The 16,226-nt window shown below is 45.6% G+C and overlaps 1 protein-coding gene across 1 annotated transcript in view; it reads right to left on the reverse strand.

Moving 5' to 3' along the window:
• Positions 1-2,153: 2,153 nt before the first annotated feature.
• The window catches only part of LOC142208784 (protein-glutamine gamma-glutamyltransferase E-like), a 48,736-nt gene continuing 34,663 nt past the window's right edge, over positions 2,154-16,226 (reverse strand). The window contains exons 10-13 of the mRNA XM_075277490.1: positions 9,505-9,825; positions 6,981-7,138; positions 4,549-4,682; positions 2,154-2,320 (exon numbers count right to left, since the gene is read on the reverse strand). Of these exons, the coding sequence (XP_075133591.1) occupies positions 2,170-2,320; positions 4,549-4,682; positions 6,981-7,138; positions 9,505-9,825 (764 nt within the window). The 3' untranslated portion in view covers positions 2,154-2,169. The remainder of the gene's footprint in view (positions 2,321-4,548; positions 4,683-6,980; positions 7,139-9,504; positions 9,826-16,226) is intronic.

Here is a 16,226-nt window from a genome sequence, read left to right on the forward strand (position 1 = left end):
GGTTGCAAGGTTTAAAGTGAACCTTTCTTCTCTAACTCTTTGCATCCATCAATAGGTTCTACTCCACCAATTCCAATACAGTCAAAAATTTTTCTTTACCCCTACATTTTCTGTGTTGTTAGTTTTAGCCACCAATATGTAAATCAGATTTTACAATCAGATGGGCAATATTTGGCTGGAATCGACAGTCTGGGACTGTAGAAAGCCTACTTAGCATATTGGTGCTAAAACTAACAACACCGGTTTCTTGGAAATGGTAAGGGCTAGAGGAAAAAATGCCAACGGTGCTGAAATCAATGGAGTGGCTTTCTTGAAGGATGTGAAGAGTTGGTGAAAGTGGGGAAAGGTCCCCTTGGAAGGTTGTTTGTATCCTTGTATTGTCCAAAAGGCCACCTGTTTAACAGCAAGTTTCTCCACTATTGATGATGGTGTCAGTGCCATCCTTTGTTGCAACATTATTCCGCAGTGAATTCTCAACCATTACATGTGCATTCAACTAATAAGCATCTGAGCTGCTAGTGTTACATTATAGCATCAGTATATATTGAGTATAAGCCAAATTTTTCAGCCCTGTTTTTGTGCTGAAAAAGCCCCCCTCGGCTTATAATCGAGTCAGCAACAAAAAAAAAAAAAAAATTGTCTGGTCTATGGCCAGCCATAATATCAATGTATAGAATCTCCCATAAAATAGTGCAAAAAAAAAAAAAAAAGATTTAAAAAAATAAAAGTTCTAAATCACCCTAGAATACATACAAAAGTAGAAAGTGACTGTGAAACACATACATATTAGGTATCCCTGTGTCTTAGGGTGCATTCACACTGAGTAAACGCTAGCTTATTCTGAACGTAAAACACGTTCAGAATAAGCGGCGTCTAAAGCAGCTCCATTCATTTCTATGGGAGCGGGGATACGAGCGCTCCCCATAGAAATTAATGGGCTGCTTCTTTCACTCCGTGCAGTCCCATTGAAGTGAATGGGGAGTGCCGGCGTGTACGCTCCGGCATGAGCAGAGCTTGCCGTATACGCCGGCACTCCCCATTCACTTCAATGGGACTGCACGGAGTGAAAGAAGCAGCCCATTCATTTCTATGGGGAGCGCTCGTATCCCCGCTCCCATAGAAATGAATGGAGCTGCTTTAGACGCCGCTTATTCTGAACGTGTTTTACGTTCAGAATAAGCTAGCGTTTACTCAGTGTGAATTCACCCTTATAGTGCCTGGTCTACTGAATATAGGGGATCTGCAGTGCTCCTGTTCTGTCGGGAAGGGGTTAATAGGAGCACTGCAGATCCCCTATATTCAGCCAGGCTGAATTCCAAGTGGGGGAAGAAAAAACCCAGTCCTCAAGCTCAGGGAAGGGGCAGACAGACAACCAAAACACCCCCTCCCCTTCCCCAGCACCCAGCAACTACTGCACCCAAAAACTCCGACCATTTTAATTTTTGAAATTTTCCAGTAGCTGCTGCATTTCCCCCCGCGGCTTATACTCGAGTCATTAAGTTTTCCCAGTTTTTTGTGGTAAAATTAGGGGCCTCGGCTTATATTCTGGTTGGCTTATACTCGAGTATATACGGTACCTTCTTGGCACACGATTCTTAGTGATCCCTGATTCCATTGACAGTCACACAAAAACTTCTCAAAAGCATAAATTATTTTGTAGTTTTCATTTTATTACAAATCATTCAACTTTTAATATACATGTATCCAGCCCAATAGGAAAACATATTTCAGGTAACTTAATTCTACAGCAATTAAATCATTTTTTCTCCCTTCTTCTTGTCGCTATTTACATGCATGATCTGTGCCTTTAATTGTTAATCATTTTCCCCACAAGATACCTCTGTCACACCATATTCATAAAGGAGTGAAGGGGTTGTGCCATGCATACAAATGGTAAGGCTAAATGATATCCCTGCTTCTTTCACAGAGGATACCGCAGAAGCTGTACTGTATTCTACAGGACATGCATGACTGACAGAGCCTCACTAGAATAACATGCACAACCCTATACATTTTGAACACCAGGGGGTGCTATTATGATCAGGTGATTGTGATATTCTAGTTTACTTTCTGCCATTTGTATTGATGACACAACCACTTTAAAAGGAAGACGCACACTTATTCAGTTATGTATATAAGACTAACCCCTTGTAATACATTGTGTAATGTCTAGGTTGAAGCAACATGTATTGGTAATGACCCCTTAACATCAGTAAATTTGTCAGATGAGCAGTCCGCCATGAGACATCTTGGTCCATCTCGGTATGGTACAACGTTCACTTTGTTGACGGATTTTTGGTTCTTCTTCAGTTTGGGCACTCTGAAGAGAAAAAAAACAATATATACATATATAAGATACAGCTTATGGACTTTTTTCTTTGCAAGTGGTCAAAAATGGGCTCTGGTCAGATGATCCCTTTTCATAGAAACTGTGCCAGTCTTGTCCATGGCCTTAAGCTGATATTGCAACTCCACATGTGTATGAGATATAAGGAGTTAACTATATATACTGCTGACATAGACTATGCATATACACCAGGGGTACATCATGGTTAGGCATGTTAGAAGTTTTCCACATATAATGACAAGAACATTAAAGGGGCATCAGCAAAATCATGCTGATAGAGCCCCACATATGTGTGAATGGCCTTTAAAAAGGCTATTCAGGCACCGTAAATGTTATATTAAACTACCCCCCCATTTTAAAATAATAACCTAAAAAAGAATGTGCTCTACTTACGCATCGTGCACGCTGGGTGGGCATTCAGGGTGTGCCGTCTTCTTCATCCACGCCTCCTCTTCCTCCGATGTCCTCGGGTCCCGTCCTCCTCCGGGGCTCGCGAACTGACAGTGATAAAAAAAAAATGGCCTGGGCGCATGCGCAGTAGTATGCTGCTTCTACTACGGCTACTGCGCATGCGCCCAGGCCTTTTTTTTTTAGCTCCTCCAGTTAGCGAACGCCGGAGGAGGACGGGACCCAAGGACATCGGAGGAAGAGGAGGCGTGGATGAAGAAGACACACCCTGAATGCCCAACCAGTGTGCACGATGCGTAAGTAGATCATTCTTTTTTAGGTTTTGCTGATAGAGCCCCTTTAAGTATCTTGACACCTCTACAGTTCATTACTGTATATGTATGTACTATATATATGATTGACAAACCGAGACATGGGGGCATGTATGACAACACAGAGAGGCTTGGGGACGATGCTGCTCCTCTGACATGACATCTTCAAGATGGACACATGAACATTGACAGATCATGCATCCACAGACTATGGACAAAAGTGGTGCTGTTCTTAGAAACACCATTATATTTCCAATATCTTAACACCCCCTTTAAAATATCCGCATATTTGTCTGATAACAAATCCATTTTTATAGAACTCATATGCTCACACTAGTCTAAAGCTATCCATAAGCATTAGACGGTTGTATAGAGCCAACAGATATTACCCCTCTCCTCCCCCCACATTTCAGTACGGACAGGGAGACAAAATACTACCAGATACTTCTAGCAGTGGTTTGTCGTATTACTAGATAAAAGGATCGGACCCAATGACATCCAGCCCTGATCTTAGTGACCCTGGTTATTCTCTAGCCCCTAAACACGTTAGATTGTTTCCACATTATATGTGCATATTTTAGACAATATTAACAGGAACTGTCTACCTTAAACTGACCTTCTTGAAGGAGGACCCCATGGTGATCAGATGATTGTTGCAGGTACCACTGCTGAAACCTCCAGCAACCAACCAACCTTGGCTGTTACCAGTGTGAAAGCTAGAGTAATGGGGTATTACAGGGCACCCATTTATGGGCATATGGTCATGAGGAGTCCTCCAGAGCAGGCGTCACTCTTTGCAGGGTCTCTCTTTTTTGACTATTATTAGGGTTTCCCCACTGAGATATCTATGTGATGTAACTGGGCATATGGACATAGGATGTTCTATTAGGAGCCAGTGAAGGTGTAGAGCATAGATGACATATAGTCTACTATCAGTGCATCTTCTTCATCTGTCACTTATTTGATGTCCATGTAAAAAATTGCATCAGAACAGAAATGTTTCTTTTACTGGACAGGACCATTGCAAATGGCAACTGTGGAAATGAACAATCTATAGTGGGAAATTGGGGCCAATTTGGCCTGCTTTGGTCATAGATAGCAGCAGATGACACTGAAAATCAGAGGCGTAAAACGAAGGTCCTGAGCTCCAATTCAAAATCTGTAATGGGGACCCACTTATGTGCTATACAGTATATATCTGTATCCTGGTCTCTTGTTATGTTCTAGAGAAGCCCCTGGGCCCTCTGAGGCTCCTGGGCCCGGTAGCAGTTGCTGCTTCTGGCAATGGTTGAGGGTAATTTTAATTTTTGTTAGCGAATCCTCATGTAGTTACACTTACCTAACCCCATCTTTGAAACCTTCACCTGTATTACAATAAGTCAGATCCGCTTAAATTTATCCATGTGACTTTTTTGGCATCAAGAAGATATAGCTGAGCATGTTCCAAAAAGCAAGATGGCTATGAAACCTTATTGTACTTACTCTATGATGAGCTTGTCCTTTACCAGCCCACTCCCCTCAATGGTCATAACACAGTCATGGGCCTCTTCTGGGGTGGTATTGGTGATAGTAATCTCAACACTTACAGGTTTATTCAGCTGGGCTTTTCCTATGACCTGAAATACATGAGACAAACATCAAACCTCATGGCGTGTATTTCAGAAACTGAACCTGGTTACTTTATTTTAAAAAAAAAAGCTAAATTCAAGGGTTAATCTTATTTCCCACTAGTTGTAGCAGGCTCCATAACCTGTATTATAAACCTTGCTAACCCATTCATTGCCTAAGATGGTACTTGGTGTGTGTTTTTTTTCGGGTTTTTCTTTTTTAGGCTCTGTATTGCCCCAGCTGATGTGTGGGGCAGCTGGAAGTTACACCTGACTTCTTCTCTGCTATTCAACCTTTCATTGGGAGAAAATTTGTTCATCTTTCTCTCCCTTTCTGACTGCTGACACCAATTTGGTCTCTTATTGCAGATACTTCCCCAGGAGACCTGTTTACACAGAGAACAAGGAATGTTGTCTTTATTTACTGCTATTCTATTCTTATTGCAGAGCAAGTGACAACAGCAGGCATTTCTTGCTGGTGTAACTTGATATAGACAGTGCACTGTAATGTAATGACGACTGACAGAAGACGTTGAGGAGAGAGTATACAGGATTATATATATATATATATATATATATATATATATATTTATATCACTGTTATCACTGTTGTGCATTTGGATTCCCATTGATTGCTTGAAATGTCACCTTCCTAGATAACCTTGCCTGGTGAGGTTTATATGTCTACTGGCAGTGGCGTAACTACCACAGAGGCAGCAGAGGCAGCTGCCACAGGGCACGGGACATCAGGGGCCCGGTGACAGCTGCTACCGCTGCTATCATTATTCTCGGAGGTCTTTTCGGACCCCCGAGTATAATGATCGGGGACCCCTGTTGGTGGAATACTTTCCACCAACAGGGGGCCCCGAAGCTGCAGCAACGGCTGACACACAGGAGCTGCAGGTCTGGCTCCTCTCAGCGCTTCAGGACGCTCCCTCTCTCCCCCCTCCCTTTCTCTGCCGGTCCTCTGCCCACCAATGAGAGGGCTGAGGAGAGCCCAGGAGGCGGGGCTTATCCCTGACGAGCTCCTGCCGTCCTGCAAGAGAAGAAGAGGAAGAAAGGAAGAAGGAAAATGAAACTAAAGATACACAGGTACATACTGGGGTTACGATACTTATTAATATCAGGCATTTGGGGTTATTACTTTTGTTTTAGTAACTCCTTGTGCCTCATATTACTAGCAGTTAACCCTATCATGTCCCTCACATTAACCTCTGTGTGCCTCACCATAAGAGTTACTGATATGTGAGACATATGGGGGTAATAGTGATGAAGATACTTTATTATTACCTCCATGTCTCTCACATATCAGTAACTCTTGTGGTGAGGCACACAGGGGTTAATGTGAAGGACATGATGGGGTTAACTGCTATTAATATGAGGCACATGGACTTACTAAATTGTAATGCACAGGACCAGATTTTTTTTATCCACAATTGTCCTGGTATAGCGGTCAGCGGTGACGTGACAGTATTTAGTCCTGTAGGGTCCACTAAGGGGCATAATACTGTGTGCAGGGGCCACTATGGGACATAATACTGTGTGCAGGGGCCACTATGGGACATAATACTGTGTGCAGGGGCCACTATGGGACATAATACTGTGTGCAGGGGCCACTATAGGACATAATACTGTGTGCAGGAGCCACTATGGGGCATAATACTGTGTGCAGGGGCCACTATAGGACATAATACTGTGTGCAGGGGCCACTATGGGGCATAATACTGTGTGCAGGGGCCACTATGGGGCATAATACTGTGTGCAGGGGCCACTATGGGAGATAATACTGTGTGCAGGGGCCACTATGGGACATAATACTGTGTGCAGGGGCCACTAAGGGACATAATGCTTTGTGCAGGGGCCACTATAGGACATAATACTGTGTGCAGGGGCCACTATAGGACATAATACTGTGTGCAGGGGCCACTATGGGGTACAATACTGTGTGCAGGGGCCACTATGGGGTACAATACTGTGTGCAGGGGCCACTATGGGGGATAATACTGTGTGCAGGGGCCACTATGGGACATAATACTGTGTGCAGGGGCCACTAAGGGACATAATACTTTGTGCAGGGGCCACTATTGGTCATAATAGAGCACGCAGGAATGCGTAGGAGGGACTCGGTCGAGATCTTAGGTGTCGGGGGGGCCCCCATGTCAAAAGTTCGCCACGGGGCCCCGCCATTCCTAGTTATGTCACTGTCTACTGGTACAGTATGTGTGTAATCTGTGTGTGTATATATATATATATATATATATATATATATATATATATATATATATGTAACATATTACATTAGAATACCTTCATCATAATAGGTGGATTCTTCAGGATGATCACTGAATCTACCAGGAGTTTACCCCCTTTCTCGTCTTCACACACTGCCATCATTTTAAGCATGTTGTCTGGAGTCAAGGCATTTTCATATTCAGTATATGGTATAGTGTATGGGATGCTCTTCTCTGAAATAAGTGGAAAGTAAGAACTTTATTTCAAGAGAAAACTGTTATAGCTCCCTATGTTATAGCAGATTGCAAAACCCCTTGGCGAACCCACAAAAAAGGGAAAGAAAACATGAAACCCTAGACTGGGACATTTTCGTAAAATCCAAGTCGGAGGGAAAAATAAGTATGTTATCACTTCTTGTATTCTTGAACAACAGAAGTCTATGGAGGTAGTGCTTTTTGGATAGACTCTACTGCAACCTGTCCTTGCGGTCAGCTAAGGATGGTTGTCATGCAAGCTGAAGCTCTCCACTGATCAAGTATCACCAGCTGTAGCTGTATGGTAAGACGAACATTTAGGCTGGACCCCACGGGACGGAAACACCGTGATTTGCCTGCGGTGGAAAGGCCGTGGGAAAAATCACGGTGTTTTACAGTACAGGTGAAGTGGATGGGATTCTAGTGACTCCCATGCCCACTTTGTGGTAAAAACCACCGTGCGGACAAGCCGCGATTTCCAAAACTGATGTGGTTTTGGAAATCACAGCATGTCAATTATAACTACGGAAATGCCGACGGTTTCCCCATAGGTATAATTGCAACAGAAAGTCCGCGGAGGAAAACTCTGCGAACTTTCTGTGTAAAGCGCTTCGGGAAGAACCACGATGCAATTGCGCCACAATTTATTGTGGGACGTCCGATGGGGCCGTAGCCTTTAGAAAGAATTTGGAGTGGATTTCGAGGCTGCTTTCACACGGAGTAACACTCTACTCATTCTGACACGTAAACACTTGCCAGAGTGCGCAATGTAAAACTGAATCCCATTGAGTTCAATGGGTTCGGTCTTACGCGCGCTACCCATTGAACTTAATGGGAGGCTTTTTTCACCTATTGCTTTCAATGTGATACGCGCGTATTAAGTTTAATGGGTAGCGCGCGTAAGACCAAACCCATTGAACTCAATGGGATTCAGTTTTACATCGCGCACTCTGGCAAGTGTTTACGTGTCAGAATGAGCGGAGTGTTACTCCGTGTGAAAGCAGCCTGAGGTAGCTTCTGCTTCAAAATCAGCTTCAAATTCTGTATGGCATATGCCTTCTTTGGGTTTAAATGGAAGGATGCAGCAATTGCCACTTCTATCATGAATGTTAACGTAGCATCCTGCACAATTTTGCTGTGGATTCTGCCGCAAAATTGACATCACAAAGTTCTGTGTCTGGGAATAAAAGTGAGCTCTACAAACGTATAGAGTTTCTTGCTTTGGAGGACCTGTTCTGTCCTGCATTATGCTAGGTTCAAAGTAGCGTTCGGGATTCCATCTTTTGGGTCCGCATGCGAATCTGAAAGATTGAGACCCTGTCTGCTTAAAAAGCGGTTGCATGTAGAAACCTACAAACCCCATAGACTATAATGGGGTCCACCTGGTTTCCGCCCTGCAAGCCCTTTTCTCTCTGCTGTTCACACGGAGTAAATGCGCGTGTATTTTGGCAAAATAAACGTGTAAAAAATACACGTGTAAAAATAAGACTTCCATTGACTTCAATTACATTTTTTTACACGTGTAAAAATACACGTCAAAATACACATCAAAATACACGTCAAAATACACGTGTAAAATGTCATTGAAGTCAATGGGAGTCTTATTTTAACACCTGGTGTTTCCTGATCAGGGTTTTGCCAAATACGCTTCAGGTTCCGCCTCGGGTGAGCAGGAACGTGAGCAGGAAAAACCGACTCACATTGACTTGCATTGAAGCCGTGAGCCGGAAAATGCTCAGGCTTCAAAAAGAATGAACATCTCGCTTCTTTTTTTGCCGCTAGTGGAAAAAAACGCTAGCGGAAAAGACTCAGAAGCATTTTGTATACTCTGAATGGTGAGGCGTTTTTTGGTTCAGGGTTTGGAGGCGGATTTCTGCCAAAACCCTGACCAAAAACCTCATTGTGAATTTAGCCTCAGGGTGCATTCACACGGAGTAATGTGCCGCGTGACCTGGCACGTATACGCTGTGTGAGATTTTGAGCGCCGTATACGCTCCCATTGATTTCAATGGGAGTTAGTCTCGTATACGCCGCGTTATTTTGCGGCCGCAAAATCACGGCCGCAAAATAACACGGCGTATACGATCCAGGCTCCCATTGAAATCAATGGGAGCGTATACGGCGCTCAAAATCTCACACGGCGTATACGTGCCAGGTCACGCGGCACGTTACTCTGTGTGAATGCACCCTGCGGTGGTTTGGTTTATTGTCAAGGGACCCTTATAGTAGGAATTGTCCAAAGTTTACAACCCTTTAAGGAATGCGCTAATACATTGTTACTCAAATATCTAAAATATAAATCCTGTAAATTTCGTAATTTACACATGAAAAACAGAGAAACTCACCTTCTTTTGGCCCCAGTTTCACAGACTGAGCACTGGTTAGCACATCCTTGACTGAGGCATTAGTATATACAATAGCAGAGCCAGTCAATTTTACTTGTATAGTCATCTCTTTATCAATGGTATTTTTCAGATCCAGGCTGAATGTGACATTTTGACCAATCTGTATGTCATTGTTATATTTAAAATTGGCATTGAAATCCGGTTTTGGTGGCGGTGCTGTGTCAGTGGCTGAGAATGCGACAGTGCTTCTTCTAGCTCCCATTCCTCTTCCGGCCAGCTTCTCCTGAGCCCTCTGAAATGTTTCTCTTTCTTTGGTGCTGCCTAAAAATGCACAGAATTTACTACATTAATATATCATATAAGATAGACGTGATCCTATGATCCCATTTGGCCATTTGGGGATGAGGTCTTTTTCATATAGTGTTGACTTATCCATTGCTTCCTTTTTTGGAAATTTAGGTACCATAGCCTGCCCTAGCTTGTTGGTGCATCCTACACCGAACACCTATGGGGTATACTTCAACCCCATAGTTGAATGACTCCCACCTTTGACCCTGTTACATGGTTTAAGTATAACAGGTTTGTATAATAAGGGTCAACTTTTTATTCTTATTTTCTTTACCTTATATTCTATTGCCACATTTTAGTTGTTATATTTGTGTCTCAAAACACTAGACCTATATGGGATGTATTACTGTATAATAGGGGTAGGCAACCTTTTTTGTTTGACGTGCCGATTTAAATAAAAAAAAATCAAAGATGAGGTCCTCAGAGCGCCGGTTAATAATTGTAAGTCTGACGACCCCTAAACTAAAGTCATATACCTCAAACCATAACAGAAGTGCTGCCACCAGATGCTTCAGGACGCATGCGCTTGCTACTATTTCCTGGGGACGCAGCTGTACTTTTCCATTAGAAGCAATGAAAGTCCATGTACATCCCCAATTAGTGGTAAATGTATGTGTCCAGGAGCACCGTATGGCAGCATGCATATGGTATTATGTCTCATAGCGGCCTCTGCACATGGTGTTATATCCCAGAGTGACCCCTGCACATAGTATAAGTCCCATAGTGGCTCCTGCACACGGTATTATGTTCCATAGCAGCCCCTCCAAACAGTATAATATTCCAACTGTTAGGATATTCCAAATTTTCCCACTCACTAGCTATTATACTGTGGGGTCTCTTCAGACTCCAGAGAATAGTAAGTGGAGGGTTAAGAGAGGTGACACACCTTCCCTGCGCTCTGTGTTCTGCTGGCGCTTCTGCCTGAAGTCAGCAATGATGCCGGATGTGACCCTTGAGGTCATATCAGTGGTCGCTGACTTCAGACAGAAGCGCATGTAGAGCACAGAGCGGCTGTGGAGCGCAGTGAAGGTGAGTAACATTGTTTTTTTATGTTTCATTGCCTCTCCTGGGGCTCCACTTATTATACTCTGGGGTCTGAAGAGACCTCAGAGTATAATAATAGTATATAGTGGAAAAAGAAGGGGGGGCGTGGCCTGACCGCGTATAGTGATGGACGCTTGTTGCTAGAGCTCCGTCGCTGGGACCCGTTAACCTGCTCATATACAGCTATCTATCGCTAAAGAATGGTCAAGGGTGGAGGAGAGAGAGCTAAGGAGTCTTCGGACTCGAAAGGTCAGCAGAATTCGCAAGCTGGAATGCAGAAATTCCTTAAGAAACAGTCCCTGGGTTCCCCGGCTAGGCCGAGGAAGATGGCGCCCGCCGAGTCCGGAAGGCGGGAAGAACTCTCCCCTGACTCTGATGGAGAAGGATCTGTTCAGGATGATAATCCTGCACCCATCTCAAAGGGATATCTAAAACGGGTTCTTTCCCAAGCTTTAGCTCCTGTGTCGGCAGAACTGGCAGCTCTGAGAGCGGACTTTAATTTGATCACTAGGAGAGTGGACGCCGTTGAGACTAATCAGTCTGAGGTACTGCAGATGGCGACAAATGTCTCGGAGCGCTTAGAGACACACACAGCACATCTCAACAACGCTTACCTAGCGATGGAAGATCTGGAGAATCGCAACCGGCGCCGCAACCTACGTATCAGAGGTCTACCAGAGGCCTACTTACCTGAACAGCTACAGGGTATCGTAGCGGATGTCTTCTCCTCCCTGGTAGGTGGCGATGCTGCGGCTACTATGTGCGTGGAGCGTGTGCACAGGGCCGTGCGGCCTAAACCTGCACCGGAGGATCCGCCGCGGGATATAGTTTGTGCCCTACTGTCTTCAGCGCACACTTCTCAGCTACTCGCGGCTGCGCGAGACAAGACCGACCTGTCCTATGATGGGCTCCCTCTGCGGATCTACCAAGATTTGGCACCCTCAACGCTACAAAAACGCCGGGTCTTGAAACCACTTCTTGATCAGCTGAAGAGCAGAGGCATAAGGTACGCCTGGCTGTTCCCTTTTGGCCTGTCGGTTTTAAAAAATGGCCGAAGGTATGCTATACATTCCCCACAAGATCTGGATTCATTATGGGAGGTGCTGGACATTCCGCCGATAGATATACCCTCCTGGTTGCCCGTGCAGGAAGACCCGATTCAAGTGCCTCTTTTCCGACCCTATTCTGCGGACCTCTCCAAACATGCGTCCAGATACAGATCTCCAAAGGCCCGGAAAGCTTTGCTTCATTTGTCTGGGACTCCAGCCTCTAAATCAACCCCTATGAAGGACTGAATATCCCTTACAGCTACCCCTCGGTCTCTGAACTGCCAGAAGCTGCAGGTGCCTTAGACTTTCTTCATTTTTCTCTAACTTCTCCTATTGTCCTCCTTGTTCCCCTCTTCCCCTTCCCTCTCTCTTAGTCTTTGATCTCTCTTCCTTTTCCCTTTTCCCCATTCCTTTTTCCTGTATTGTTTCTCCCCCATTCTTTACCCTCCTCCCCCCCCTCCCCCTCATGCTTCTCTTTCACTTCGCCTTTTTTCTTACTGAGTCCTTTCCTTCACACTTGTATAGTGGCTACGGTCTTTAGGTGTTGAGTGCTCTGTATTCTACGTCATGTGTGTACCCTCTTCCCTACTTCTCCTCCCTGTTCCCTGCACTTCCTCCTCCCCCCCCTCCTCTCTTCTCCTTTTTCTTTCCTCTTTTTCTCCCCCTTCCCCCCCCCCTTTTTTCCTCCTTCCCCCCCCCATTCCCTTCTCCCTTCCCTCCCTCCCTCCCCCCCCTCTCCCCTTCCTCCCCTTTTCCCCCTCCTCTTCCCTTTCCCCCCTTCTCCCCCCCTTCCCCTTCTCCCTTTCCTCCCTCCCTTCTCCCTTTCCCCCCCTTCCTACCCTCTCTCCCCCTCCCCCCCCCTTTTTCTCCCCCCCCCATCCCCCCCTCCCCTCTCCCTTCTCCCTTCTCCCTTTCCCCCCTTCCCCCCCCCCCTCCTTCCCCTTTTTTCCCCCTCCACTTGTTCTAGGGCTACATAGCGGTCTTATTTGAGTTCGGTGTCCCATGGACACGTTTGTTCTTCTGGTTTTGGCTTACTGATTGCGTGTGCCTGAAGCTAGGCTGCTAGTATTGCTTTGATTAGTACGCTTTCTCATCTGCCTTGTTATGACCTTGTTATGACCTTGCATGATCATCTATAGTTTGTTGGTTACTTTCTGTAATTATTGACTTCTTCATACCTTGACCAAGTTTTGTTGAGCAGAAACGGTCCCGTTCCGATCAGGACCTTTCTTTTACCTCCGCCGGTATTGTTGTCATATTGTCTTTTTAGACGAAATTTTTCTTTACTTGACGTGAGTGTTAGCTGGATTACTTGTTGGACCTTTCCTGTCGGGCAGTTTCTCTTTTGAGTTGCTGCTGCTCTTATTCATTTTACTCCTTTTATCTTTTGCTCCTTCTTCTCTCCCCCCCCCTATCGTCCTTCTCCTCTCACGCTCTCCCTTTCCTCCCTTCCTTTTTTCCTCTTTCTCCTCACCCACTACTTGGCTCTACGCCCCCCCCCCCTCCCTTCCCTTCCCCTTTCCCCTTGCTACTATCTCTCCCGTCCTGCACCAGGCATGGCCTCGCTAAACTGCATCTCCTATAACATCAAAGGCCTGAATTCCCCGCAGAAAAGACGACATGTGTTCTCGTTTTTCCGGAAGCAGAAGGTGGGCCTAGTGTTTTTACAAGAAACTCATTTCAAGGGCTCCCGCATTCCATCCTTCCCTCGGACACAATTTACGCAATGTTTCCACAACCCACACCCCTCCTCGGCTTCTAAGGGTGTTTCTACGTTGATACACAAAGATCTTCCATTTATCTGCACAGCTCACTATATGGACTCGGAGGGGCGTATGCTATTCCTTAAAGGGACTATCGCTTCTGAAAAGTATACATTGGCGAACCTCTATGCCCCTAATACGGGACAGGTGGCTTGGTTATTGTCCGCACTGCAGACGCTACAATTGTTTTCGGAGGGTGTTGTGATCTTGGGATGCGATCTTAATATGTCCCTCAATCACGCTCTGGATTCTACTTCTTCCCGTCAACTTATTTCACAAAAAGCTATGCGGAGAGTGTTGTCCACGCTGCATGACCTGAGGCTAGTTGACGCATGGCGCCTCCAACATCCTGCTGAGAAAGACTACACGTTCTACTCGACACCTAACGCTACTTATCACAGGTTGGACTACGTTTTTGTTTCAGACTGTCTTCTTCCCCAGATACAATCGTCGACGATCGGATCCTTCACTATATCCGATCATGCACCTGTATCTATGGTGCTCAAACTCATACGCCTACCCAAACCTGCCTGGATGTGGCGCCTGAATGAGATGCTCTTGGACTCAGAGGACAACGTGCAGTTTCTCTCCGGCCACTTGGACGAATTTTTCTCTATCAATACCACCCCAGAGGTGAGTTTCCCAATGGTCTGGGAGACGCATAAGGCATATATGCGAGGGATCATCATTGCCTTGGCATCTAAAGTTAAGAAACAGAAACAGAAGGAGCTCGACGACCTCTTGTCCCGAATCTCCTCAGTGGAGAGGCTACACAAACAATCCTTAGTGCTATCGCACCTTGCGGAACTAACTCTTCTTAGAAGCAAATTGCTAGATATCTTGAATGCTAGAGCCGCGAAGCAGCATATGCAGTTTAGGAAACTCTTATATGCCCACGGAGATAAGGGCGGTAAATTGATGTCTCACCTTATCAAGAAGGAGAGGGCGAAGTCCTTTATCTCCTCTATCCGGACCAGCAATGGGGAAAGTCGAGTGGATACCCGTGACATTGCCTCTGAGTTTGTCTCCTACTACATGGGACTGTACAATCTGCCCCCGACTTCTGTTACAGGCCCTGACAGACAGTTGAAGATCAGAGACTTTTTGGAGGGCCTGCACTTACCCTCGTTGCCTGCTGACACCTCTGACCTGCTACTGAAACCGATTTCTATAGAGGAGGTTGAGGATGTCATGAAAAGCATACCTACAGGGAAAAGCCCTGGTCCTGATGGCCTGCCGCTGTTCTATTATAAAAAGTTTGCCAAGCCCCTGTTGCCACGTTTGACGCTTCTTTGTAATTCGCTACTGACCGGTGAATCCTTACCACGACAGTCACAGGAAGCCCACATTGCAATAATCCTGAAAGAGGGGAAAGACCCCACCTTGTGTGGCAGTTACCGCCCCATCTCGCTTTTAAATACAGACATCAAAATTTGGGCCAAAATTCTCGCAAATAGGCTTAAACCATTAGTTCCGCAGTTGGTACGTGAGGAACAGTCAGGTTTTGTGCTTGGGAGGGAGGGGAAGCACAACACTGCTAAACTGTTGCCATTGATCTATCTTGCCCGTAAGAAAGGCCTCCCGCTGGTACTTCTCGGCGTAGATGCCGAGAAGGCCTTTGACCGGGTGGCGTGGGATTTTATGAAGGAAGCACTGGCACGTTTCGCTATCCCGGATAGGTTTATACAGGCGATCCTATCCTTATACGCCCAACCAACGGCAAAACTGAAGGTAAATGGCATATTATCTGATAGCTTCACCATTGCCAATGGTACCCGACAGGGGTGCCCGTTGTCCCCTACTTTGTTTGTCTTGGTGTTGGAGTCGCTGTTACAAGCGGTGAGGCAGAACACGGAAGTTAAAGGAGTCTCTGTACATGGCCAATCTCTTCAAGCAACCGCATATGCGGATGATGTGCTCTTCCTTATTTCGAATCCTTCTACCGGTCTACCGGCCTTGATGGACCAACTGTTGTTTTATGGGACTTTGTCGGGCTATCAAGCTAACTTCTCAAAGTCTGAAGTGCTGAATATCACACTACCCCCCTCCGAAGTTGCTATGCTGAAGCGGCTGACGCCCTTCCAGTGGACCACCAAGCAGCTTAAATATCTGGGAATATACTTAACCCCGAGATTGGAGGACTTGTATAGTGCTAATTTCCCACCCCTCCTTGAGGATTTGAAACGCTCTCTGACTGGCTATGACAATCTTCCTCTCTCCTGGTTTGGAAGGAAGAATTTACTGAAGACGTACTTGATCCCCAAACTTATATACCGAATGGCGATGCTTCCTATTGACCTACCTGATGCATTCTTCCAGTCCGTTAGGCGTATGTTTACTGGATTCGTATGGCGACATAAAACGCCCAGAATCTCCTGGCAGCAACTGGTCAGACGCAAACGTCAGGGTGGCATTGGCTTGCCAGACATTAAGAAGTATCACACCTCGGTCAAACTCACTTGGTGGGCAGAACTTGCATTCCCACTCACATCTCTTGTCCCTACCACGCTAATGCGAG

The sequence above is a fragment of the Leptodactylus fuscus genome, chromosome 6 (assembly GCF_031893055.1).
Source record: "Leptodactylus fuscus isolate aLepFus1 chromosome 6, aLepFus1.hap2, whole genome shotgun sequence".
Taxonomy (NCBI): domain Eukaryota; kingdom Metazoa; phylum Chordata; class Amphibia; order Anura; family Leptodactylidae; genus Leptodactylus; species Leptodactylus fuscus.